This window comes from Bubalus kerabau, chromosome 10 (assembly GCF_029407905.1).
Source record: "Bubalus kerabau isolate K-KA32 ecotype Philippines breed swamp buffalo chromosome 10, PCC_UOA_SB_1v2, whole genome shotgun sequence".
Classification (NCBI taxonomy): Eukaryota; Metazoa; Chordata; class Mammalia; order Artiodactyla; family Bovidae; genus Bubalus; species Bubalus kerabau.
In genome coordinates, this window is record NC_073633.1 from 91,327,677 (window position 1) to 91,354,893 (window position 27,217).

A 27,217-nucleotide genomic window follows, 5' to 3' on the forward strand; every position below is an offset into this window, starting at 1 on the left:
CACGGCGCGCTCGGCCCAGAGCCCGCCTAGAGTGTGGGATTTCGGGAGGCGCGAGTCTAGGAGCGCCCGAGCCTCGGGGTTGGGGAGGATCTGTCCAGGGTCTCGGCCACGACTCTACAGACCGAGTCCTCATCCTGCCTTGGTTACTAAGCGCACCTCTTTTTTTTTTTTTTTTTTTTTAAGTTTCTCCTGGGGAGAAGGACGAAGACGAAGAAACACTTGAGATAAATCCAATTATTCTGTAAATAATTACTGAGAGCTTCTGTGCCAGGCACACTTCTAGGTGCTTGACACACATTAACAAAAAGAAAGGATCCCTGGATTGGAGGAGCTTAAATTCTGGAGACAGAGAGGGACGGCAAACACTAAACATCATAAACAAAACAAAAAAATTAAATAGAAGACATAAAATTTTTCTGCCCTTTTCCTCAGTTCTCCTCCAATTCTGGGTCATGCCTAAGTTTGGAATTGGTAGCAGCAGCGACAAGAGTATAGGAGGTTGCACACAAGGTTATTTCTCCCACTGTGATTCTGGAAGCTGTCCACCAGAGTCTACCTTACTAAGTAAGTCTACCTTACTAAGTAAGTCTACCTTACTAAGTAAGTCTACCTTACTAAGTCTACCTTACTAAGTAAACTCTAAACAATGTTGCTTATCTAAAGCAACCAATCACAAACACAAACAAAATAATCCAGGGCTCCAGAATCACAACTGAATCAGTCAACCTAAGCCAAGTGACCCGGAGAAGGCAATGGCAACCCACTCCAGTACTCTTGCCTGGAGAATCCCATGGACGGAGGAGCCTGGTGGGCTACAGTCCATGGGGTCGCTAAGAGTCGGACACAACTGAGCGACTTCACTTTCACTTTTCACTTTGATGCATTGGAGGAGTAAATGGGAACCCACTACAGTGTTCTTGCCTGGAGAATCCCAGGGACAGAGGAGCCTGTTGGGCTGCTGTCTCTGGGGTTGCACAGAATTGGACACAACTGATGCGACTTAGCAGCAGCAGCAGCAGCAAGCCAAGTGACCAAGTTGCATGAATTTCTTTAGGGGGAAGGGAATCGTCAAGGGGAGTTGTGGGTGTTGATTGTTAAAAGTAGGGTCATCTCGTGTGTTTCAGTCACTCAGTCATGTCTGACTCTTTGTGATCCCATGGACTGTAGCCCACCAGGATCCTCTGCCCATGGAATTCTCCAGGCAAGAATACTGGAGTAGGTTGTCATTTTGTTCTCCAGGGGATCTTCCCCCCCCCAGGATCGAACCCAGGTCTCCTGCATTGGAGGCAGACTTTTTACTGTCTGAGTCACAAGGGAAGCCAAAGGTCACCTTGTAGGCATTTATATCCAGATATCCTATGATTAAGAATGCATAAGGGGCTTCCTTGGTGGCACAGTGGATAAGAATCTGCCTGCCAGTGCAGGGTACTCGGATTTGATCCCTGATCCAGGAAGATCTCACATGCCACAGAGCAACCAACTCCATGTGCTACAACTACTGAGCCCGTGCTCTAGAGCCTGAGAGCCACAACTACTGAGCCTACGTGCTGTAACTGCTGAAGGTCAAGTGCCTAGAGCCTGTGCTCTGCAACAAGGGAGGCCACCTCAATGAGAAGCCCTTGCACTGCAACAGACAGTAGCCCTCACTTGCCACAACTAGAGAAAGCCTGAGCACAGCAATGAAGACCTAGTGTAGTCAAAAATAAACAAACAAAAATTATACACATATATATATATGTAAAGAATGTGAATGAAGATAAACTGTGGTGCTTACTGTTGCCCTTTGGAGTGCTGTGTACTTTACATTCCTCCATAAGACTCCATATGTATGCCAGGTTGGCAGACTTGGCAAGGTGAGATGGATTTGCAGGCCATGGAGATTCATTATTCCATTAGTTCCCCACTACAAAGTGAGGGTCCAGATCCTGGAGAGTCATATGACCTCAGTGCTGGTATGGGGGTGGCAGTGAGGTTGGACTGAATTGTCATGCTAGGCAATATTTGAAAATAATGCTGAACAGAGTAACTGGCTGATGTTATTTCTTTAAAATTTATTAAAAAAAAACCTAGTTTCTCTGTAGCATCAAACTATTCAGCACCTACATGTATACACACTGTAGGATATACAAAGATGGATGGTATATAATCTTTGTCCTTAAAGAGCTTTTTTATTTCACGTAAGGGACAAATATGCATGCAAATGATGACAATGCAATGCACAACATGCGAATTCAGTTCCATGAACATCCATTGAGAGCTCATCACGAGCCAGCCCTGTGACAAAAAATATTATGAGAGCACAAAGGAGCAGAGAGATTCCTTCTGGCTGGCAAGACTGGGAAAGCGTTCTTGGAGGAAACGGCATATTACCCAAGGTTACACAACCACAAAGAGTAAGTGATGGAGCTGGGGTTTAGTTCCAAGCAGCCTGAGTACAGAGCCTACTCTGTACGGAATGCTATGTTCTACTACCTTCCAGCACATGGAGTTGGAGGAAGGCCACTGAGGTAAGAGAGTATGAGTAGTCAGATGTGGCTGGACCCTGAGTGTATATTACTGAGTATATACTACTGATATACTACTGGGTATATATCAACCCTGGCTGTACATTAGGACATTGGGGGAAAGTTTACAAAAGATTGATACCAAGGCCTTACCTCCGGAAAAACTGCTTTCCAGGTACCCCTAAAACACAGCTAGGGTTGACTCTGGGGAGGCAAGGCATGTTTCAGCTTTATCCTGTAGGTAAAAAAGAAGCCATTGGGTGGGAGAATGACAGGTTCAGATGTATTTAGGATTTAGGATAGGGACTTTCCCGGGGGTCCACTGGTTAACCTTTCAATGCACATTCGATCCCCAGTCAGAAAACTAAAACTCACACATCATAACTAGAGAAGCTCCTACACACCACAGTGAAGACTCAGAACAGCCAAAAGAAGCAGATGTACAGCAGTTAGGAGAGTGGTGCCACCCCAGTGAGCAGTGAAGAGGAAACTCACCTAGGGTAGGAGAAATGAAAAGGAAGGGACATATATAAGAGACACTGCAGAATAAATTCAGCAGAGCCTGCTGACTCATTAGAAGGGGTGACAAATAGTGGGGAGTGGAAGAAGACTGATGTTTCAGCATGAGAGGGAACACTGGAGAAGTGGCTTGGGAAATAGGGAGGTAATCACAAGTGTGTTTTATGTCAATATTGACTTTGAGATACCTGAGGAACATTCATGTGGATGTGCTACGTGGGCATTTGGAAACGTGAGTCTGTTACTAAGGGAGAGAACTAAGGTAGATGCCATTGAAACATAGGTGAGAACTGAAATCCCAGCATTTGGTTGCAATCATTAAGGAAGAGAATGTCTGAAACTGCACTTATATGAGAAATAAGCGGGCTTTGGAGAACAACTACATTTGGGAGGCAGGTGAGGAAAAGACATAAATCCAAAATATGAAAGAAGATGGAACAAGGACATGAAAAAAGAAACCAAGAACGCACAGAGAAGCAAGTGAGAAGCGAGTTCCAACGGGGAGAAAAAATCAATAATGTCAAAGAGTAGGCTGAAGAAATAGCAGCTTTTGTCTTTAGGGTCATTGGAAGGTCACTGGTAGCCTGGTCCGTTCAAAGCAGAGACGGGGAAACCAGACCACAATGGACTGGACAATGAGGGAGAGTCAAAGAAGTAGGGGCAGCAAATGTAAAGCTTTCTATTAAGAAGTCTTGTGGAGAAGAAGAGAAAAGACTGGGGCCCTAAGGTGAGAGGTGAGGTCAAGGCAAAGGAAGTTTTTTTTTTTTTTTTGTAAGGCAAAGCTGAGCATATTTTAAAACCAGTGTGTGTGGATGGATACAACTTGAAGTTAGCAAGATGGATGGGTATAGTGAGTCAATTCCTGGAAGGTACTGAAAGGGACTAAGTCAAGAGAACTCAAGGAAAGACAAAGATTTTTTTCCCTCCGAAACAAGATGGAAAGAAGTCAAGATGGAAGGAGGCACCCTGGGAAATTCTGCCAGGCTAGAGGGGAGCTTTGGGAGTTGATGACAGGCAAGCCCCATGCTGAGATAATTGGGACCTTGAAAAGAGTGAGAAACGTCTGGAAATGCATACACAGAGAAGGCAGTTGAGAGACAACTAGGAGAGAAAACAGGGCATCAAAAGACTGCTTTGGAGCACCACCAAGGAATTTATAACATGTAAAAGCTGCAATATGACATGTTGAAGTAGTAACACCGACCACTGCTGTCTGTATTATTTTCCACGTGCATTAATCTTTTTAAGTAGTTACAAGGGAAAAAGAGTAAGCTGCCTGTTTCAAACAGCTTGCACAAATGAACTGAAGTATGAAGACAAATAAACTTTCTTCTGATGTTAACAAGTTATGGAATATCTTTAGGGTTGAAACCAGGTTATACTGAGTATTTTGGATCTGGTGGTTAACTTCATTATCTTTACACTTGTCTGAGTCATTCTTGGGCCCTAAGAAGACAGGGCCAGAGTTACCACATGAGAGGAAAACATTATATCAAAATAATGAGACTGGCTACAGAAACTTCCCCGGAAGGAGACTGCGTAGCAAAACCTAGCAGAGTTGCTAAAATCTGACGCAAGCTCCATATTATGTGCGAGGAAAAGCATGGACAGAGTCGACAGCCGTACCTGGGGCCGGTACCAAGCAGCCGAGCGTGCCAAGAAAGGCGATCAGCATGCCCACTCCCGCTAAGAGGAGGGCCGACACAGGAATCTTGCGGCAGAATGACCTGAGGGCGCATCTAGGCGCTCCGTCCTTTGCCAGAGAAGGGCACACCCCAGGATCAGAGAGCATCGCTCTGAGAAAAATACAAGCTCTCTGACGGAGCCCCAGGAGAGCCTCTCCCACCCGCTACCAACGTTCCCCAAGGGCAGGGCTGGACTGAGCTGCAGAGTTGGCGGGACACCCAGTCTAGTGACCCTGCTGGACCGCGCCCGCGGCCCCGGCGGCCCCGGGTGCGCGGACTGCGCTTGCGCACGCCCCAGCCGAATTCGCGGCGGGGCGGGGCTGGGCGCGCGCACGTGCCCCCGTCTCCAGGCAACGGGAATAACAGCTGCCCTCTGAGAGCGCCTGCGCGGCCGGCGGCTGCGGGAGGGCGAGTGGTGAGGGAACCTGAGTCCTGCGGCTTCCCCTAAGCGGGAGCCACCTCCAAAAAAGCCTCAGGTACGCGGAAGGGCGGGAAGGCAAGGGGTCAGCGCATCGATCTCCCAAGGCCCGACGGAGTGAAGAGCTGAGGGCTTGTCTCCGAAGCGGAGTCACAAGTCGGGGACGTCCCGGGTGACCCTCCAGGACAGAACGCAACTTCCGCGTTCCGATCTAAACCCACGGTGGCCGGATCGTGTGGTCCTTGGGTGAGGGTTTGGCAGCCAGGCACCTGCTGCATGCCCTGAACCGGCTCTGTGCTCTTTAGAGTCAAGCACGGTTCCAGCAGGAGGGAAGCCCCGAGAGTTTTTGTGCCGGTCACTTACCAATGGGCTGCAGTTTTCTCGCCTATAAAATGATGGGGCTGGACTCAGAGTCTTACGGCCCCTAAATTCCAGTCCTGTAACTCTGGGCGAATCCCCAGCGAGGGGAAGCTGCTTGTCCTGTGTCACAGGCCTAAAAACTGACTTTCAATCCAATAGCTCTTTCCATCTTCTGTGGAGTGTATTATTGTGTATGCGGGAGCATCACTGTGTATGGAAGAGGCTGGTAGTGATATAAAGGAAAGGTAGGTGGCAGGAACACCTGTATCACACTCTTTTTTCTATCCTCAGAACCTAATAAGCACCCACAGAACACAGTAAGCATTCACCAAATGCTTATTGAATGAAAGCTCTGGTGGACCCAGCACCAGTGTCCCTAAAAAGTCTAAGGGAAATTGTGGTTAGGCAGTTGTAGAAACAGTTATACTTTAGCAGTGGAGGTAAACCTCAGACAAACTCCTCACATGTCTGGTTTAAATCTCCCCTAGGCTTCAGTCCAGGCCCTGAATGGCTGGTCTCCAGTTGGTGTTGCCTCTGCCTATGGACGTTATGCTCCCACATAATAAAAGGGATTCTCCAGAGCTCCATTCAGCTAAGCAAGACCCCTATAGAAAAGGTGACTCTTGCCAGCGGTCCTCTACAGGGCACCCGAGGAACACTTTCCAGCAGAAACATTTGAGTAACCAAGAACTGATGCTGGATAATCTCTGCACTCACCCCAAGTGGAACACCTGCACAAAAGCCCAGAGCTGTTCGTATCCCCACTGTGCTGGAATGAGCCAGCACAATTCAAGGAGCAATCCCCAGGGCCAAGCCAAGGGTTTGTTTTACACATCAGACCCTCAGTGCCGGTATCCCAAAACAAATGACCAGGAATTCATCCCCTTGACAAAGAAGCGAGTGGGGGTTGACCGAGCATACCCTCTGAAACCTGTGTTTCATCGGAAGTCCCATAGTACAGGTGAGGCTGGCACTGATGGAGACCAGAACGCCTCTCCAAGAACCCCTGAGCCAAGAAAGTATTCGTACAGTAGCTTTGGTTCCAGGAACTGGGTGAATTCATCGATGGTTGGTCCAGTTGCTGCCACTCAGGAGGAAAGGGTCATGGCAAATGCCAACAGGACGGAGTGGATGCAAATCCAAAGACTAGAAGCTGCAGGGGAGAGCTTAGGGGAGGAAATACGCAGAAAAGAGACTCTTCTGAGGGAAAAGCTGAAGAAGACGGAGGAGGAACTCAGAAGGATCCAGAAGGGAAAAGAACAGGCTGAGGAAAATGAAAAAAGAGAGCTACAGAGAATGGTGCTCTCACGGAGGAGAGTTAAAGATAATAGCATCACCACATACAAACCTATCTTCTCTCCAGCACTTGGGTCTGAGGAGGTCTTCAACAGAGACACAGGAGAAGACGAAACTTGGGGACAATCTCAAGAGAATTCTAGTCCATTCCAGTTCTCTAATTATAGAATTCAGAAGCTCAAAAGGGAAAGACTCGTGGCAAGCAATAACAAAATCCGAGACCGAGTCTCAAGGCCATTGAAGGAGAAGTTTTCTCAAGCTACAGAAGCGCCGCTCAATGCTTTGCAGAGATACACCAGCAATTCTAGCTCATCCAGGGCACCAGACTCGTCAGGCTCCAGCTGTTCCACTGAAGAGCCAGAACTGGGCGAGTGCAGCCACTGCAGCCGAAAGTTTCTCTTGCTCAGGCTGGAGAGACACTCCAGCATCTGCCGCAGGATGCAGGGTTCCAAGAGGAAAGTGTTTGACTCCTCCAGGGCCCGGGCCAAGGGCACAGAACTAGAGCAGTACTTGAACTGGAAGGGTCCAGCTTCAGTCAAGGTAACAAGGGCCTTATGGATTTGCCATTGAGTGGGGATCACTTTTAAGAGCCTGTTATGTCCTCATCCATTTTCTTTAGAAAGATTTCAATGTAGGGAGAACAAATTCACATTTGATTTACTGATTACTGCTGTGTGCCAGTCACAGTGATGGGAGGTTTTCATATGTTCCTCACTACAGCCCTGTGAAGATTTCATTGTCTTATCAGTTCAGTAATCAAGTCTCAGGTTAACTTGCTTAAGATCACAAACAGCTTTAAATGGCAGCATATAAATCTGGGTCAGAATGACTCCAAAATCTAGACTTAAAAAAATATGTCGTTTTGATTACATAAGTAATAAACACTTACTATAGAAAATTTAAGAGAGTGAAAAAAAAATATTATGAAGCATTTCACTACCCTGACGAAATTCCTCATTCTTTATAATATATTCTACCATCACCCCAAATTAGGACTTGTTACCACTCCTGGAACTCTATCTACTTTTCCCAGTTTGTCTAATTTTGATATACCTTCTTAGTAAATACATGAAACACATGATTAAGTTTGGAATTCTTTTTCTCCCCATTTAGAGTGTAAACAACTTAAAGGTGGAGGACTTTATTTTTCACATAATTTTTATTGGAGTATAGTTGATTTACAATATTGTGTTAGTTTCAGGTGTACAACAAAGTGAATCAGTCATATATAGGTATAGACATCTCTATATCTACACATATATAACTCTTTTTTAGATTCTTTCCCCATATAGGTCATTGCAGAGTATTGAGTTCCTGTGCTATACAGCAGGTCCTTATTAGTTATCTATTTTATATACAGTAGTCTGTATATCTCAATCTCAATCTTCCAGTTTATACCCCCCTGCAAGTCCTCCTTGGCAACCACAGGTTTGTTCCCTACATCCGTGACTCTTATTTCTGTTCTGCAAACAAGCACATTTGTACCATTAAAAATTTTTTTTCCACATATAAGTGGTATCATATGATATTTGGCTTTCTCTTCATTCAGTCTGACAATCTCTAGGTCCATCCATATTGCTACAGATGGCATTATTTCATTCTTTTTTTATGGCTAAGCAATATTCCATTGTGTATATGTACCACATCTTTATCCATCCCTCTGTTGCCGGACATTTAGGTTGCTTCCATATCTTGGCTATTCTGAGTAGTACTGCTGTGAACATCAGGGTGTGTGTATCGTTTTGAATTATGGTTTTCTTCAGATATATGCCTAGGAGTGATTTTTTTTCTGGGATAGAGGACTTTATTTTTGGTGAACATTCCTAGCTGCAGAAAAACTAGGTTGTAAAAAGTGACTTCAAGACACTTCCATACGTTTGGGAGAACTTCATAAGCACATTTGGACAGTCAGATCGGGAGAAGATTGTCTGGTTATACCTTGTCAAGGTTATACCACCGGGATTGTAAATAAGTATGGCATGTTGACAAACAATTTTTATTTTAGTAATTTTAATGTGTATTAGGAAAGTAAACCATAACAAGCCCTTGATTTCTAGGAATATTGACTTTAAAGAAAAATAGTAAGGAGGGTAAGGTGAAAGTGGTATGCAAATGACCAAAATGTGGGAAAGCTTTGACCACATGATCTCAAAGCCCTGTCTCTAAATAAAATATTTATATAAAATATAAGCATTATTTTATTTTCATTTCCTTCCAACCCTCCCCACGGCTGCGCTAGCATTTCTTGTCCATTAGCACTTTATAGTTTGTGTATTTGTGGGGCCTTTAAAAACTCACATTTATGTGATGGCTGTTAAGAGATGTTTTTTGCAGTTAGAGTTATTTCTTTTAGTATGGGAAATGACTACAAGAAAGTCGTTTCTATGTTTATCGATGATCTCCCTGAAATCCTGTTGCCAATGAGAAGTCAACATTTTGCTCTTGCAGATAATGATATGATCACAGGTTCCTGTTCTTTCCTGTTTTCTTTCTGGTCAACCCAATAATCCACTGGGGAATTCTCTGTCCCACTACAGTGGTTCATTTCTGGCCAGAGCCAAAAAGAATCTTGTATTTCTTAAATTCCCAAATACCATAGCAATGAAGCAAAACAATTGGATCTTTGAGATCAGATGCCCTGGCTTTGTGGAAACTTGTTTGAGGAAACATGTTGTGTTGAGGATAGGAAGGCAGAAAGCGTCTGGATTGAGATGCACTCCCCTCCTCTGACTGTCCTGAGCCTTATTCCAAAGCTTTGTGCCTTTGCAAGCTGAGTGGTTTGTGTCTGTCATTCCTTCTGTGTACTCAGAAGAATGGATGCTTTTTCTTCTCTCCTTTATTATTCACATAATTTTTGATAGACTCATACTTCTGGTCTCTCTACTGTACATCGTGCACTGAGTGTAAGAGACTACATCTTTGTGCTTTGTGATTCATAAGTGTTAATTGAATGAACTTCAATACAACGAAGAATTAAAGTATCATATGGTTGAGGAACTTTCCCCTAATTCATTTCTAAAGGTTGCTAGATACCATCTCTAACACTGATTCTCTTGCCTTGTCTCTTTCAGTAAGACTCTCCTGATGGATCCTTTCTTTCCCTTTGATAACATCTCTTCCTATATTCATCACCAAGTAGCTACTTGCCTTTTTCCCCCTTCTTTTTAATATTATTTTCATCTAATGGTTGAGTACATTTAAAAATCATGTATTACTAAGTGACCTGTAGTGCAGATCAACAGTCTTCTGCCTCATCCCTCTCTTGCCTTTCAGCTATCCCCCAGGCAGTTCTGATAGATGACTCTTCTGGTATGTATATTTCTAAATAATATACTTATTTTCTTGATTTATTGGCTTGGCACATGATCTGTTCACCTCCACTTATGGACACTGTGGGTTCATATCCCCTCTCCTCCCACTTCTGTCCTTCCATTGTAGTGAAATCTCAATTTTAGGTTAAACTAGTAGTCAGCTATTTATGTGATAATAATCACATAAATTTTGTTCACTGCTCAGGGAACAGAATCTGCCCCTGTCCACATGTACCCAGAGTTAATAATTGACTCATGTTTTAATTTGCTTGGTTTCCTACATACTGATCTCAAATGTTTTTCCCTCCCTAAATGATCCTCCCAGCGCAGACACCTGTTAATGTTTTTGTAACTGCCAAAACACTTCTCATAGTCTATCCATTTGACTTTTTTATTCTGAAACCTCCCTCCCATTGTTTTCTTCCTGCTCCAGTTCAGACTGGCTCTCCTCTAGGCCTGGTGCAGACCTGTTGTCTGGGACCTTCTCTTTACTTCTCTTCTGTTCCTAGCATCTTGTGTCTTCCTTTTTCTTGCTTGACTCCTTGCTTTGGAGAACCTTATTAAAAAAGGTGAATGGAGGCATATTTTTTTGTCATGGGATGAATGAAAATATCTATCTTATAGTCTTATTTTTTGACTGATGAATTGGCCAGATAGAGAATTCTAGATGGAAAATTATTTTGTGAGAACTTTTATGATAGTTTCCCACTAGCTTTCAGCATCTGGTGTTACTGTTGAGAAATCTGATGCCGTTTTGTTTCCTTCTCCATTATATGAAATCTATATATTTTTTCTTTTTATTAAAGTTTATAGGATTCTCTCTTTAATCTGAAATTCTACAGTGATTGTGTTGGGTAGTGCGTAGGCCATTTCAATCTCAAGGGTAGGACCTTTATTTCTAGGAATGTTTAGTGTTTTATTTGTTTAATAATTTCCACCTTGTCCTGTTTTTTGGAACTCCTATTGGTTGGTGTTGGATTTTCTAGATTGGCTTTCTAATTTTCTGATGGTTTCTACTTTCCATCTTAATTCTTTTTTCCCATTCTGAGTAATTTTTCTGACATTATTTACAACAGTTCTGTTTTTTAGTTATCACAGCATTAATTTATAATAGTTACTTCTGGTTTTCTCATTACTTTTTCATAATATATATATTCTCATTTCATAGACAAAATCTCTTCTAATACTCACTTGTTGATATTATGATTTTTAAATAAAACTTATTTTTAACTGGAGGATAATTGCTTTACAGTGTTGTGGTTTCAGCCATGCATCAACGTGAATCAGCCATAGCCTACCTCTTGAGCCTTGCTCGCACCTCCCACCTCCCCCGCCTGGGCCGGGTTGTCACAGAGCACCTGGCTGAGCTCCCTGCACCCTACCGCAGGTTCCCACTGGCTTTCTGTTTGCATATGGTAATGTGTATGTGTCAGTGCTGCATCCTGCTCTCTCCTTCCCCCGCTGTGTGCACAAGTCTGTTCACTGTGTCTGTGTCTCTGTTGCTGTCCTACAAATAGGTTCATCAGCACCATTTTTCTAGATTCCATATATGTGTTAATACGCAATATTTGTTTTTCTGACTTACTTCATTCTATATAACAAGCTCTGGGTTCATCCACCTCACTATAACTGACTCAAATTTGTTCCTTTTTATGGCAGAGAAATATTCCATTGTATATATGTACCACAATTTCTTTATCCATTCATTTGTTGATGGACATCTAGGTTGCTTCCTGGCCTAGATGTCCTGGCCATTGTCAATAGTGCTGCAGTGAACACTAGGATACATGTGTCTTTTAGAATTGTGGTTTTCTCAGGGTATATACCTAGTAGTGGGATTGCTGGGTCATATGGTAATTTTATTCCTAGTTTTTAAAGAAATCTCCATACTGTTCTCCATAGTAGCTGTATCAATTTACATTCCCACCAACAGTACAAGAGGATTCCCTTTTCTGCAAACCTCCTGTAGCATTTATTGTTTGTAGATTTTTTTTATGATGGCCATTCTGGCTTTCCAGATAGCTCAGTGGTAAAGAATTTGCCTGCCAATGCAGGAGACATGCGTTCAATCTGTGGGTTATAAAGATCCCCTGGAGGAGGAAATGGCAATCCACTTCAGTATTCTTTCCTGGAAAATCCCACGGACAGAGGAGCCTGGCAGGCTACAGTTAATGAGGTTGCAGAGTTGGATATGACTTAACAGAGCAGAGATAGAGCATTCTGACCAGTGTGAAGTGATATATTGTAGTTTTGATTTGCATCTAATAATAAGCAATGTTGAGCAAATTTTTCATGTGTTTATTAGCCATCTGTTATATCTTCTTTGGAGAAATGTCTATTTAGGTCTTCTACCCATTTTTGATTGAGTTGTTTATTTTTCTAATATTAAGCTGCCTGAGCTTGTATATTTTGGAGATTAATCCTTTGTCAGTTGCTTTATTTATAACTATTTTTTTTCCATTCTGGGGGATTATCTTTTCATCTTGTTTATAGTTTCCTTTGCTGTGCAAAAGCTTTTAAGTTTAATTAGATCTCCTTTGTTTATTTCCATTACTCTAGGTGGGTCATAGAGGATCTTGCTGTGATTTATGTCACTGTATTCAGCTTATTTTTTCTCTGAGTTTTATAGTTTCTGGTCTACGTTTAGATCTTTAATCTGTTTTGAGTTTATCTTTGTGTATGGTGGTAGGAAGTATTCTAATTTCATTCTTTTACATGTAGCTGTCTTGTTTTCCCAGCACCTTACTGACAAGACTTGTCTTTTCTCCATTGTATATTCTTGCATCCTTTGTCAAAAATAAGGTGCCCATAGGTGCATGGGTTTATCTCTGGGCTTTCTATCTTGTACCATTGGTCTAAATTTCTGTTTTTCTGCCAGTACCATACTGTCTTGATGACTGTAGCTTTGTAGTGTAGTCTGAAGTCAGGAAAGTTTAAAGTCAGAGCTTTACTCAAATGTCTAGTGATCCTTGTCTGTCCATTCATACTTAAGCTTAAGTGGGACTTGTTGACTGAGGGCTTTCATATTGGGGTTATCAAACAGTGAGCCTTTTAAGTGGGGTTGCTCAGAGTCAGCATTTCAACTTCTCTCAACTGCTTGATGCATCCAGAGAACTCTCATCTCCTATGAGGGTGCCAGTGTGCCTGGTACCCTGGAGGATGGTGGGGGACACAATACATCACGTACAACTTGCCCTTAATCCCATTTCAGCTCTTAGATTAACCCTGTTCTCCATTATGCCTGGATATCCTGAGTCTGAAACCTGTCTGGTTCAGTTTCTCCATAGAGGGTGTTGGAAGTACTGGGCACTTGGACATGCAAGGTGGAGAGGAGCCATAGGAGCCGACCTGTTCCCAGCCCTGTACCTCCCCTTTCCACTACCTGTATTTACAAGCATTAAGCCTCTCAGGGAAAACCAGCTTGCCTCTCAGTGATATCCGCCTTTGCAGGCCCTTAGGTTTAAGTGTCTGCACTCTGGCAAGTCAGTTATCATTGTTGCTCCTTTCCTGTTCTCTTTGACCTTGTGTATTAACACCCTTTTAACTTCCTTACTATCATTCTAACGGAGACTCAGGAAGGGGATGACCTAGATACCAAGTTAAATGATCAGTCTTTCTTCAACTTACAGGTTGAACCTCCTCGGAAGAGCAACTGGAGACAGAAGCATGAATCCTTCATCCGTACCCTCCGTCAGGCTCGAGAGTTCCAGCAGGTGATTGCCAAAGGTGGAAACCCCTCAGACCTGCCTCCCATCCTGCCTGTAGAAAATCCCGACTATATTCAGTGCCCTCACTGTAGCCGCCACTTTGCTCCCAAGGTGGCAGAGCGGCACATCCCCAAGTGTAAGACCATCAAGAACCGTCCTCCGCCTCCAAGAAAGCACTACAGTTGAGCAGACAATAGTGGAAACCTCCTCGATGGTTCAGAAGGTTTCTGCTTCTCTTGAGCAGTAAGTAGGAGAATTTGATGCAGAGCAGAAAGAACTAACACTTTTACATATCCCAGATCTGCCTGCAGAGCTGAGATCAGTGCTAAGCAGCAAGATGCAAAAAGAAGCCTCAGCTTCCCACTAAATCACCACCTCCGGCTGATGTGCCTGATGTAATTGCTCTGAGAACTGATGGGTGAAGAAACTTAAGAGCAGTGAGCAGGCTACATTAAAGCTCTCTTCTTGCAAGCCTGATTATGGTTTGTGCTAGTTAAGTGCCTGCATTTGTTGTGCCTTCTTGCCACTGCCTCTGCATGTATGTCTGTGGTTCCGGTTAACTCCTCTCGTTCTTGTAAGAATCTGGCTCACTGGTGTCACAGGATCATGCATGGTATCTCTTATAAAAAATACACTTCTGCTGTAAGGCAAATGACCTCCCTGGTACATGGTCCTGGCAGAAAGTCAATACAAGTATGTAAGGCTGGGGCGCCAGTATGTCCTAAACCCTCCCATGTTGTACTGTGTAATAAAGGGAACCTCATCTTTATGTACTTTACAGGGTAGGGGTGGGAGAAAGCACACTATGTCTCTGTAGTTGTTCTTTTCTAATGGATTTCATATGTCCAAAAAAAAAAAAAAAAAAGGAAGGAAGGAAGGAACTTTAATTTCAGCTGTTGCTAGCACTCTGCTTTCAAATCAGTTTGGTTTGATGACTTTGAAAATGACGCAGCAAAATGTACCCCCCAAGCAAGCTGGGACATTTCAGTGTCACATGTCCGTACTGATTATATCACAGTAAACTTCTCTTCTGAAAAGTAAACTTTGAAGGAAAAGATGCCAGATCTAAAATTTTCTCAGCAGAATCGTGCCTACTGCAAGTAACCTTCATAATTAGGCACTGAAAAAATAGGTTTGGTGAATTTAAAATTAAATCATAAAATGAGTGAGTCCTAGACTTGTCAGTGGAGAAGGAAATGGCAACCCACTCCAGTATTCTTGCCTGGAAAATCCCATGGACGGAGGAGCCTGGTAGACTACAGTCCATGGGTTTGCAAAGAGTCAGACACGACTGAGTGACTTCACTTTCAGACTTGTCAAACAGGAGAAGTGATAAGACAGTGTCTAATGGGGGAAATATCAGTTCAGGTAGAATGAAGTGAGCACAAAAGGTCTGAAATACTAATAAGATTACTGTCCTGAAAGCATTACTCAAACTGTTAGTTTAAGATACTGGAGAAAAGTCAACGAAGCTGACCTGGGCAAAGGGGACTGTGCAGACCACAAAGCCATATTTACTAACTACAGATGGCCACTTACTCTTGTTCCATTTCCTCTGCAGCTTCTGCCGAGTGGCTGGGCCAACAGATCAGACCAATTTGATATGCCCATCTTTAAGGCTTTAGCTGTGAAGCTGCTGGACACTAGGCTGAAAACTAATCATATATATTTTAAAAAACAGCATATATTGCTTTATGCTTTTCCTGTTACAAAGAAAAAGAGGTATAACATAATGGCACCTCTGGTTGTTCATTTAAAGAAACCTCACAGAGGAACACCAGATATTTAACCCAATATACACAGTTCCCCGGCAAGTTTAATGAGGTACCCACTTTTAAGTTTCACACTTGATAGTAAAAGCAATAGATGATGACAATGAGTGGTGGCCAAGGTCACGAAGTGGTAGCCTGTGGACTGCTTTGCTTCACAGGTATGTTTTGACTGACATAGCATTAAATATATAATCTGACATTTAAAAATAGTGATATGGAGCATCTTTTGAAAAACTGGAAGTTTTGGAAACCCTGGGCCTGCAGCTCTACTCAGCACCGAGTGGGGTTCGGAACCAGTTGCTCCTTCCAGACGGGGTGGAGCACAGAGAGCACCACCTGCCTGGCGTGCTTCACTTACTTGCCTTGTCTGTCTGGTGAGAACCCCTGGATGGTGTTATAAGGGCACAGGCCGGGGGCCTCCAGGGGGAACAAGTGTGTGTGTGGGGAGCGCTTCCTACGCTGCTAGAGAAACAAACAGCCAGTGCCCTAGTGCTCCCTTTGAGCTCAACATGTTTGGGCCTTGATTATAACAGGAATATCCATTAGTCTTTTAAATTTAGCTTGATTGGATCTTTGGGAAGAAGAAAGAACCCTTTTTCTAAGTCTCTTCCTGGATAGCAGAGGATGACAGAGGATAAATAAATGCTGCTTGTTAATGTCTCTGTGTTATACTACTGTATCCAAGAACCTTTAGTAAGTAGACGCTATAAATTTTTAAAGTTCAAAAGGTTAAGCAATGGGAAAAAAATCTCACAGTAAGACTCACTTTGTTGAAAAGTATATGCAGACATGCTGAGACAGTATTAACAGCAGTCTGTTGAATGCAACACAGCACCTTTGGCCAACATTTGCTGTAGGTCATCAATTTGTCACTTTTCACAGCTACACAGGAGGTAGCAGAGAAATGATATAGTGTTTCCCTCCTTAATGTTCATGATTCTGTGAGATTTAATGATCAGCATGAACCACTAAATTATCTCCATGGTTAATCACTGCAGCGATAAATGATTTTTTGCTTTGTGGCTGGAAGGAACATGTTTTGCAGTCTTGACTACAGCCACTCTGCCCTGACATTATCATGAATAATACTACTATGGAGGCCCAGGGATACTCATTTGAAATAATTTATTTATAATACATCCTTGCACCAGAGTTGTTCTACTATGAATGTTTCCAAATATATGGCAAAATCAAATGAAATGTGAGTTTAGGTCTGTTCTTGCTTTTAACTTTAGTGAAATGTTCAGCCAAGAGAAGTTACAACTTGGCTGTGCTATGTCAGGGAGACCAAATACAGTTCAGCTTTTTTGAGGGAAAACAGTTTTATAAACATAAACTGGCAGTATCACTTGAAAAAGCCCACTGTGACTGAGGAGATAAGAACAAGACATCACCCTTCCGCTTTTAATGGCTCATGTTTTTTCCTTCTGCACTTTAAGCACTATATTTTAGAAGTCTGGGGCGGGGGGGAGAAAGTTGTAGCGGCAAAAATGATTCTATTAGCAAGAAAAACAAGTTGGAAACAAGCAAAGATTATTTCTTTGCAAATGCCCCTTGCATTTCTTTATTTATATAAAGACTCACTGAATCAAAGATTCACGAAGGCCTGGGGTCTGTGTGTTTGACCCCCAGTGACTAAGGTCCATGTGCAGGCTCACTGAGGCACGGCGCTGATTGAGAATTGAAATGTTTATTTAAAACAGAAATGCCAAACCACTCCACCCTCAACCTTTCAAACATCTGGCTAACAATAAGCTAATTCTTCAGCAACAATGTCAGAGCAAAGGAGTAACTCAGGTTATACTATAATGCAAAAGCAATACTACTGGAAAACTTAAAACACCTAGCACTACATAAAGAAGAAAAGTAGGACACAATTTAAAATTAGCTACAGAAAACCAGTTAAAGGCATTTCTGCTGCCTCACCTTTCACTTCTTATCTGATGTGTGGCTGCCACCTATGAACTGGTTTCTGTTTGCATAACTTTTTGGTGGGAAAAATCATATGGCTGTCCCAGGCACAATTTGGGAAAGTGCAAATTGCCTCTAAGGCACAGAACTTAGATTCTCAGCCAGATTAACAGCAAACCAAGACTTCCCAAGGGAACATGCTAGAGCAAACGATCCCAGCGTTCCACTGCTGGAGAGTGACTCCCTCTCTGGAGCCAGGGCTCCCACCCTCCCTTCAGTGCTCCTTCACCCCACGGTCTCAGCAACGTGCCCATGTCCCTCGGTTCCATGGCACAAGCAATACTCATGATTAACACCCAAACTGACCCTGCCTCTCAGGCCTGCTGAGATGGTGAGCATAAGGGATACAGGAACATGAAAGGCCAGTCAGTCCTTAAAAAAAAAAAAAATCAAAGTTGCATTTACACGATGAACCAAAACCCATTGTTAGGGTTTGTTGCAAACCCCCCAAGTCCCCAGAACTTGTAACTTTAATCCAGGGTTGGCCCCTTCCCTTATTTTAAGAAAAGGCTTCGGTGATTACATTAGTACCATTGTACTAGGCTTCCCAGAATTGAGAAAACAATGGGAATATCAAACCAAAGAAGATCCCATTGAGTAGAGTTGCCCATCCCCAGCTGTGGGGTTTTCCTGGAGCAGCAGCCTTCATACCACCAATTTTAGGGAAATGGCAAAATTTCCATTGCACAGGTCCTTCCAAAATATTAAATAGATATCAAACATTTACTTGTTGGTTAGGGAAAATGACAGATCATTTTAGCTCTTTCTAAGGAGGTAGGATGTGACAGTCATCAAGGCAGCTCATGTAAAGGTGAGCTGGAAACACAAAGCTCACCTCCTTAAGTAAAATCATCAAACGTTTCGAGGACACTTGCTCTCTTTGGAAGAGCTGGCTTGCTCCTGTCTACAAGGACATGAAGACACGGGGATTGGCTCTCAGCCCAATTCCTCTCAAAATTGTCAGGATCGTCCTATTCTGTCAGGCTTCAGGGACTACCAGGTTTTGGTGCTGGCTCTGGGCCACTCAAGTAGGAAAGATGATACAGATTCACTGATATGGCTTCATAAAACACCAAAAGGGGAAAAATACTGACTAGACATACAGAAAGGGAGTGGCTGGGGCTGCTGATGTCAAGATTAGAACCCTAAGAGCCACGAAGGCAGAGGCACAAGTAGCCTTCTCAGGGGAGAAGACTCAAGTCACTCTAGGTCCTCTCGAAGATGCCAAGCCAAGGCAGCTAAGGAGGACCTCCCCTCATGGTTTCCTCCAAAGTCCATTTCTTCTGCCCCATGGACTCAATTCTCTATGAGACGCTTCATCTCTCAAAAGGCTTTTCCAAAGCTAGGAAATCCCACTCTGACACTCCTGCTGTGTGACGAGGAGGGACCTGCCCTTCTTTCTCTACTCCTCACTGAAAAAGTTCCACTCAACTCTCAGAGGAAAAGCAACCTAAGCCCATTGTTCCTCCTAAAGCATTTAGCTGCACAAAGTAATTCAACTTTCTGAAAACAAGCTGGAGATTGACTCCACCAGACATACTTTCCTGGACTAAGGCTCCTGAGAGGGCTTCAACACTTCACCACTCTCCAGATGACCCTGGATGGGCCGCACCTGGTTGCAGCCCTCTTCAGCTTTACACTTTAACCTCCTCCACCCAGAGGTGCAATGCCTGGCACTGAATTCCCAAGGCAGCTTCCAATTAACGGTGAAAGTGATAAGTGGGATATAAGCTGCTAGCAGCAAAATGAACGTGAGCATCGTGTCTCCTCTTCAAAGGTGGGATCACCAGATGAGGTACAGAGCTGCTGTTGCTATGGCAGTCACTGAGGACAAAGCCAGGGCCATGGGGCCCTTCGTTCTCCAACACAAAACCACTCCTAGATCCTAATAGGCAGTGCTACTCTCCAAGTGTACATGGAAAGTGCTTCAGAACCTCCGCCTCGCGCTCCTTGTCTGCAAGTGAACAAAGCCAGGAAAGCACGCTCTGCGTTCAATAAGTGTGCTGTGAAGGTCTTTGGATCCCAGTTTCCTGGAGGCTAGACAGGCTCAGGAGACTAGAGGCTGGGTCTACAGGAGTCTGTTCCCAGGAGACACCAGGAATCTGAATCTAAGTCAGGCTTTGGATCCGTTTCCGTCTCATCCTTTGCTGTCTGAGTTCCTTTGGAATGCATCCCCACCTGTCCAGATAAAACACAGTTCCAGGTTAACTGCCACTTGGTTACGGCAGTTCAGGACTACAATTTCAATGCCAAGCGCTAAGAATGCGTAGCCACAGTTTTGTGAGCCCATACTACTACCTGAGTAGAGTAGGACTTTATGTAAAGTCCACTCCTGTACACTTGATGCAGGTAGGATGACTGAGTGTTGCAATTTGCCTAGGGCTGCAGGATTTTCTAGGATGCAGAATTTTCGGATTTAAAACTCTAACAGCCCTAGGCAAAATGGTCCTCCTGCCTGCTACTGCTGCCAATCACTCCATGCTTACCTCAAGTGTGTATATTACTTTCCAAAATACCTTCCCAGACATTATTTCATTTAATCCTCAAAACAACCATACAAGGTAGGTAGTATTATTTTCTTTTTTCAGGTGAAAACAAGGGCTCAGAGAAACAAACTAATTTGTGCAAACATGTAAAGCTGGTAAAGGAAAAAGCCAATGGTTCACAGTATTTATCCTAGTTCACTCTATACAGAGCAATACTATGATCTGTTAAAAATGATGCAAGCAGCAACACCAGTGAAGTATTTTTTACCAAATATGCTTCGCTTGAATCTAATCAAGCCTTAAGTCTAGCTTATAGTTTACAGAAATGACAAGGTGACAAAAGAACAAGTGAAGCAACATCTCAAGAAAATAAGACAAAGTCAGAATGTGGGACATTCTGTTAACTGACTGACCCTGTTTCTTCTACAAACCAATGCCATGGAAAATTTTTTTTTTTTTTTTTTTGGTTTAGTAAGAAGAATCACATTTAATGAGTTTCTTTCTTGCAGTTTCAGATGCTCAAGTACAGCTGAAAAAAATCTGAAACAGCTATAGCCCCATGACAGACAGATACAAAGAGTACTGCATTTTAAAAAAATGATAAAAAAATCCACACACTTACAGACACATACACACACACACACTCTCTCTCAAATAGACCCCCCTCCCTCCCCACAAATGTACACTTTTTGGAATTAAATTGGGTTTTCAAAACCCTTCTTCCGCAAGATCGGAAGAAGAGAAAGATGAGAGAGAGGAGATGGGACTGTGGGTGCCCAGCCCCCACTCCCCACCAGGGCCGGGGGCCAAATGTTCAATGGTTGGGCCCAGGGCCATCCTGCACAGGATGCTGCCCAGTGCTGCTGCTGGGGGCTCCAGCAGGAACCCCAGCTCCATGGTAATACTGAATGCGTGCAGAGCGGCCAATGAACTGTGAGGAAAATTTTTTTTAAAAGGGGGGTAGGAGTGGTAATGCAGGAAATTGTTTACATAAAAGAAACAAGAAACATCATGTAAAAGGAGGTTCTTAACTGGTTGCTGGTCTGATAAAAAGTTATAAAGAACATTTTTTTGTGTGTGTGGGAAACCTTGGAAAATTTGAGTGTCAACTGAGTACTAGATGAGAATTAAGAACACCAGTGTTATTTTTGTTAAGTGTGATAATAGTACTATGGTTCTCCAGGAGAATGAATGTCTGTTTTTGGATGTATGTAATAAAGTATTTAGGGCAGCTATGTCATGACTTTCGTAATTTATTTGAAAATGGTTTAGCTAAAGAAAAAGAATATATACACACATACACACAATCCTATTTCAAATACACACAGATAAATACCAACACATATTTAAACATATACACATTTGAAACAATCACAGCAACATATTAACAACTGTTGAATGTAGATGGTGTATATACAGGAGTCCACTGAAATACAATGTTTAAGATTTTTCATAATAAGTAAAAGAAAAAGGTAACAAAAAAAACAATGGAAGTTATGTGATGAGATGATTCAATCCAGGTGCCTAAAGACAGACTGAGCTTCTGGGGTTAATTACAAAAATTACACCATCAAAAAATAAGTACTTGCAAAGAAGTAAGTCTATTTCAGTGACTGGTGTTTTGTTTCTGTGATTCTTCAAAACAAAATTAGAAACTGAATTATTCTTTTAATGCTCTCACCTGCTGCCCTCCTTCTAATTTCTTGTTCAGCTTCTGTAGTTGGGTAAAAATCTGAAGGTTTTCTTGTTGTAACTTCTGTTGTTCAGCCAGACACTTCAACACCAGACCCTGCAATCTCTCAACCTCCACCTGCAGAGTACTGCATGCACAGGTACGAGCCAAGGGTGTTCCCTTCCCAGCACACGTTCCTGCAGGATTCAGCCGAGGTGGCTAGAGAGACAGGAGAAAAGGGGTCATAGGAACTTCCGCCTGGATGCTACAGCTCCCTAATCCAATGTCCCTTCTATGTGCTACCAGATTTTACTTTTAAAGTAACAAGAAAAAACACACATACACATGAAGTCAATGTAAAAGAAACAGAAAACTTCTGGGATTACTGTAGAAGCTGGCTCTAACATCACAGAGCAAGGGAGCTCTCAGTGCCTCAGTTGCATTACGGTAAGGTAAAAGAAAAATCATCTATTTTGGAGGACTCTGTGAAATAATTTAAAGTCATTGATATCTTCCCAATTTAAAGTTGTGGGAGAATACACAATTTGGATTGGAACAAGTATGATCACAGTGAGGACACCATGATTCAAAAGGTCAATATTCATTAAATATAGTGGATCACACTTTGGAAGAGATTTAAGAGGTGCTCAATAAACTGCATCACCAAAACAATTCAAGACCACTAACTGACAGAGGAATAAAAATGTTTACGTTGAAGTTTCAAAGGCCTTATTTCCTCTTCTGGGAAGCTTTTCAATTATGTTAGCCTGGATTTTTCTCCCTTTTTCTACTGTACTTTTTAAAAAGGGTCAACAAATGATAGCCATAGGCCAAATCCAGCCTACGGCCTGTTTTTATAAAATAAAGTTTTATTGGAACATAAACATGCCCATTCTTTAGGCATTATTTTTGGCTGCTTTTGTGCTACAATGTCAGTGTTGAGTGGTTACAAGAGACTGTATGGTCTGCAGAGCCTAAAATAATTACTATGCAGTCCTTTAGAAAAAGTTTGATGATCCCCAGTTTAGTTTTATTGAGATACTTACCACAATTTGATTTCTAACAAAGTTGAGAATAAATGCATTGCTCTCCCAATAGACTGCAAGTATTATTTCTGACATATACTTAAAACTCCAACCTACCCTCACAGTGTCATGAAAAACTGGACTTGAATTTTGGAATTTCAATTTTGGTACTTCTAAGGCAGAGAGAAAAACATCTACTTCTGTTTTCTTGACTACGCCAAAGCCTTTTACTGTGTGGATCACAACTGTGGAAAATTCTTAAAAAAGATGGGAATACCAGACCACCTGACCTGCCTCCTGAGAAATCTGTATGCAGGTCAGGAAGCAGCAGTTAGAACTGGACATGGAACAACAGATTGGTTCCAAATAGGAAAAGGAGCATTTCAAGGCTGTATATTGTCATCCTACTTATTTAACTTATATGCAGAGTACATCATGAGAAACACTGGGCTGGATGAAGCACAAGCTGGAATCAAAACTGCCAGGAGAAATATCATTAACCTCAGATATGCAGATGACACCACCCTTATGGCAGAAAGTGAAGAGGAGCTAAAAAGCCTCTTGATGAAAGTGAAGGAGGAGAGAGAAAAAGTTGGCTTAAAGCTCAACATTCAGAAAACGAAGATCATGGCATCCGGTCCCATCACTTCATGGCAGATAGATGGGGAAACAGTGGAAACAGTGTCAGACTTTATTTTGCGGGGCTCCCAAATCACTGAAGATGGTGACTGCAGCCATGAAATTAAAAGATGCTTACTCCTTGGAAGCAAAGTTATGACCAACCTAGACAGCATATTCAAAAGCAGAGACATTACTTTGCCAAAAAAGATCCATCTAGTCAAGGCTATGGTTTTTCCAGTAGTTACGTACAGATGTGAGAGTTGGACTATAAAGAAAGCTGAGCACCGAACAATCGATGCTTTTGAACTGTGGTGTTGGAGAAGACTCTTGAGAGTCCCTTAGACTGCAAGGAGATCCAACCAGTCCATCCTAAAGAAAATCAGTCCTGAATTTTCATTGGAAAGACTGATGTTGAAGCCGAAATATTTTGGCCAATACTTTGGCCACCTGATGTGAAGAACTGACTCATTTGAAAAGACCCTGATGCTGGAAAAGATTGAAGGCAGGAAGAGAAGGGGACAACAGAGGATGAGATGGTTGGATGGCATCATCGACTCTACGGACATGAGTTTAAGCAAGCTCCGGGGGCTGGTGATGGACAGGGAAGCCTGGCATGCTGCAGTCCATGGGGTTGCAAAGAGTCGGACACAACTGAACCACTGAACTGAACTGAGGGCAGAGAGAAAAGACAGACAATCATCTGGGATAGAAAGGTGTGGGCCTGTCAGAAATACGAAAGGGTAAATACTTTCCGCAGAAGTCAGTTTAGCCTTGCGTACTTTTGCCTGGAAAATCCCATGGATGGAGCAGCCTGGTAGGCTGCAGTCCATGGGGTCGATAGAGTCGGACACGACTGAGCAACTTCACTTTCACTTTTCGCTCATGCATTGGAGAAGGAAATGGCAACCCACTCCAGTGTTCTTGCTTGGAGAATCCCAGGGATGGGGAAGCCTGGTGGGCTGCCGTCTATGGGGTCGCACAGAGTCGGACACAACTGACGCGACTTAGCAGCAGCAGAGGCTTTAAACACTACTGAACAGGAGGTGTGAATTGATGCTGGGCAGCTGGGAAACAATGAAGCTAGCGGGAGACAGGGAGGCCAGGAGAATGGGGCAGAGCTTACAGCCACCGTTTATCTAGTCTTGATTTAAAGGCAAAAGCTCAGTTACCCAGGCTCCTGCTGGGGGCTTGTGTTCCAAAGGCGCTTCGGAAGCCATCTTGAGTCCTTGTAGCTCATCATACGGCAGAGTATCTTTCTCAGATTCTGAAAAAGCTGCACTTAGGGGAGATGGGCTGTCAGGCATAGGGATGAATTCTGCATTTTCCAGCTCCTATGTATAAGAGAAAGAACCTCATCAGTTCCGTCTGAGCCTTTTCACTTTCGTCCGGATTCCTTCCCGGCTGTAGCTTTCACGCTGGCTTGTCACCGGCTCCCTCTAGTGGAGCAGGACAGCTGTGGTTACAACACAGCTCGCCCCGTCAGCCAGCGTCCTGCCAGTCCTTCCTCTGAGGAGCGGATAGGGAAGGGAATTCACACTCAATTTCAAGAACACTTTTGATACCCAGTGTGATGCCTCAACACACTCAGTCAACAAAGGCTATTCAGTAAGTTGGGAAGCTTTAAGGTGATGGCCGTGAGGCTAACTGCCAGGCTGCTAAAGGCTGAAGCTTTAGACAGAACTGTGTGCCACTTCTTTCACTGACATTCCTAAGTAGCTATCAAGGTTAATATTATTTCAGAGAGAGCCTTACATCTACAGGTTCCCTCTTTTTTTTGGGGGGAGTTGGGATTTAAAATTTCTCTTAACTATAATTTTAAGAAGATTTTCTTTTTTAATGTGAACCATTTGTAAAGTTTTTTTTATTGAATTTGTTACAATATTGTTTCTGTTTCATGTTTTAGTTTTTCTGGCTACTAGGCATGTGGGATCTTAACTCCCCAATCAGGGATCGAACTTGCACCCCTGCTTTGGAAGGCAAAGTCTCAACTACTGGACTGCTAGGGAAGTCCCTAACTATAAATATTGACTCTAGAAAATGTGCAAATATTGATAGGCAAAGGGACATGATACAAATCAACAGTAATTCCATCACTCACAGGTAACCACTGTTAAGGCATTTTTCTACTGTAAGGCATTCCAACTACCTTGATATTCTACTTCTACGAACCACAGTACAAAATCTATAAGCTTAATCTTTGCACACATGCATTACAAATACTTCTTTCAAGGAAGGTTACGTTAATTTCCATTCACTTAAGTAATATAGGTATGAGACCACCTTATCCTTTCTTGTCAGGAAGAAAAAGGATTAGAGATTTGATGATTTCGGCTCAGGTAGAAATCAGAAACCTAAATGCCTGCTGCAAAGCACTTGAGCAGGACATAGGAAACAGAGATCCCTCTCGTCCCTACAGAGTTCCCATCACCAAAGGAACTACCTTTCGAAGCCAGCCAGGACAGGAGCTGCTGGCCCCACTGCTGATCCGCATGGCTTCAGTGGGACTGACGAGACCTTCCATGCCTCGGTCTGCTTCCATTGTTCCTCGGAAGCCTCCACTTGGATCAGGAGTTTCCGATTCCTGCTGACTGTCGTCTTCTTCTCTTCCGCCACCGCTGCCACCTCCTGGGCTAGAGCTCTGAACCACTGACAGATATGCAGCACAGAAATATAGAGCTTTGCTATGCAATAATATTTACCAGCTGACAGCCCCACCACCCCCTGGAGACTTTCTGAGAGTTGCATGAAGTGGAACAGCAACAGTGTAAGTCAGATACCTGGGGCTAAATTTCTAGTTTTTTACACAAGGTATTGTGTATCAGGATCATTATGACAGTATTCACTTCTACTTTCCAAACTTGCTTGTACTTATGTTCAGCAGATTATCAATGTTCTACAGGATTACTGAATAATGACCCCAACCACTGCATCCACACCTTAAATATTCAGATTCCAACATCCTCCATAGAGGTTCATCTTATATACTGAATACAAAAGATTTTTCACGTTTGAGCCAAACACCTCTTAAAGTTGCCAGATAAGCTCACCATTAATTCCCTTTCTGGGAAAACAATAGAAGAGAGAAGTCCTCAACCATTAAATTCATCAAATTGTTTAATGACTATCTGTAAGAATTTAAAAAATATGAGGGTTTCCCAGGTGGCTCAGTAGTAAAGAATGTGTCAGGAAGATCCCCTAGAGAAGGAAATGGCAGCCCACTCTAGTATTCTTGCCTGGGAAATCCCAAGGATAGAGGAGCCTGGTAGGTTATAGTCCCTGGGATTGCAAAAGAGTTGGACACAACTTAGCAACTAAGCACAATAACAACAAAAATAAAAAATGTGATGGCTGGTTCTTGAATGTCACGCAGCAGATTCCAAATTACCTTTAATGAAGATGAGCTGATGCAGAGTCAGGAAATGAAACTGAATTTTCAAATGGGCCAAAGAAAAATATAACTAAGAAATTTGCCAAAAAACAACAAAAAGAATTGCATGGTATCTTCTACAGTTAAATGTAAAGGATTATTTATTCATGACCGCCAGCTAACTTGGTTTGAGGACTGCACTGTGCCACACTGTGCTCATATCAAAGCAGCACAACTGTAGATGCCAAAATAATCTCTGAAGCTTGCTTTTTTGTCTTAAATGGCTTTAAAAAAATTGTATTACAAAAAATAAGTTATATTACCACTGACATATACATAAGACTATTTATAACATGTGTACGTTTTGATGCCTAACAAAAGAAACATATATGAATCTACCATGTGAAAGTACAATTACTTTCCAATATGGTAGCTTTTAGCCATATTTTGTTATTTAAGTTTAAACAGGATTAAAAATTCAGTTCTTCAGTCACAAGAGCCAC

At 42.8% G+C, this 27,217-nt stretch overlaps 2 protein-coding genes across 4 annotated transcripts in view; one reads left to right on the top strand and one right to left on the bottom strand.

Annotated features, from left to right (window-relative positions):
• The first annotated feature begins 5,071 nt into the window (after positions 1-5,071).
• On the top strand, positions 5,072-15,386 carry ZC2HC1C (zinc finger C2HC-type containing 1C). Of its 2 annotated transcripts, XM_055538686.1 has the most exons (4): positions 5,084-5,184; positions 5,646-5,731; positions 5,975-7,322; positions 13,723-15,386. In XM_055538686.1, exons 3-4 carry the CDS (start codon positions 5,994-5,996, stop codon positions 13,984-13,986), a joined length of 1,593 nt encoding a protein of 530 aa, XP_055394661.1. In that variant the 5' UTR covers positions 5,084-5,184; positions 5,646-5,731; positions 5,975-5,993; the 3' UTR covers positions 13,987-15,386. The 2 variants fall into 2 exon arrangements, with proteins under 2 accessions (XP_055394660.1, XP_055394661.1); XM_055538685.1 differs by lacking the exon at positions 5,646-5,731 and having other exon boundaries at positions 5,072-5,184.
• Positions 15,387-17,246: 1,860 nt separating this feature from the next.
• Positions 17,247-27,217, bottom strand: part of NEK9 (NIMA related kinase 9) — a 37,527-nt gene continuing 27,556 nt past the window's right edge. For both annotated transcript variants that reach the window (XM_055538683.1, XM_055538684.1), the window contains 4 exons: positions 25,788-25,993; positions 24,517-24,678; positions 21,711-21,920; positions 17,247-19,721 (listed from right to left, as the gene is read on the bottom strand). In XM_055538683.1, the coding sequence (XP_055394658.1) occupies positions 19,599-19,721; positions 21,711-21,920; positions 24,517-24,678; positions 25,788-25,993 (701 nt within the window). In that variant the 3' untranslated portion in view covers positions 17,247-19,598. The remainder of the gene's footprint in view (positions 19,722-21,710; positions 21,921-24,516; positions 24,679-25,787; positions 25,994-27,217) is intronic.

Coding starts and splice junctions, on each gene's coding strand:
- ZC2HC1C (XM_055538685.1), top strand. CDS start 5,994: ATGGCTGGTCTCCAGTTGGTGTTGCCTCTGCCTATGGACGTTATGCTC. Junction 7,323..13,722: donor AGGGTCCAGCTTCAGTCAAG/GTAACAAGGGCC, acceptor TTCAACTTACAG/GTTGAACCTCCTCGGAAGAG.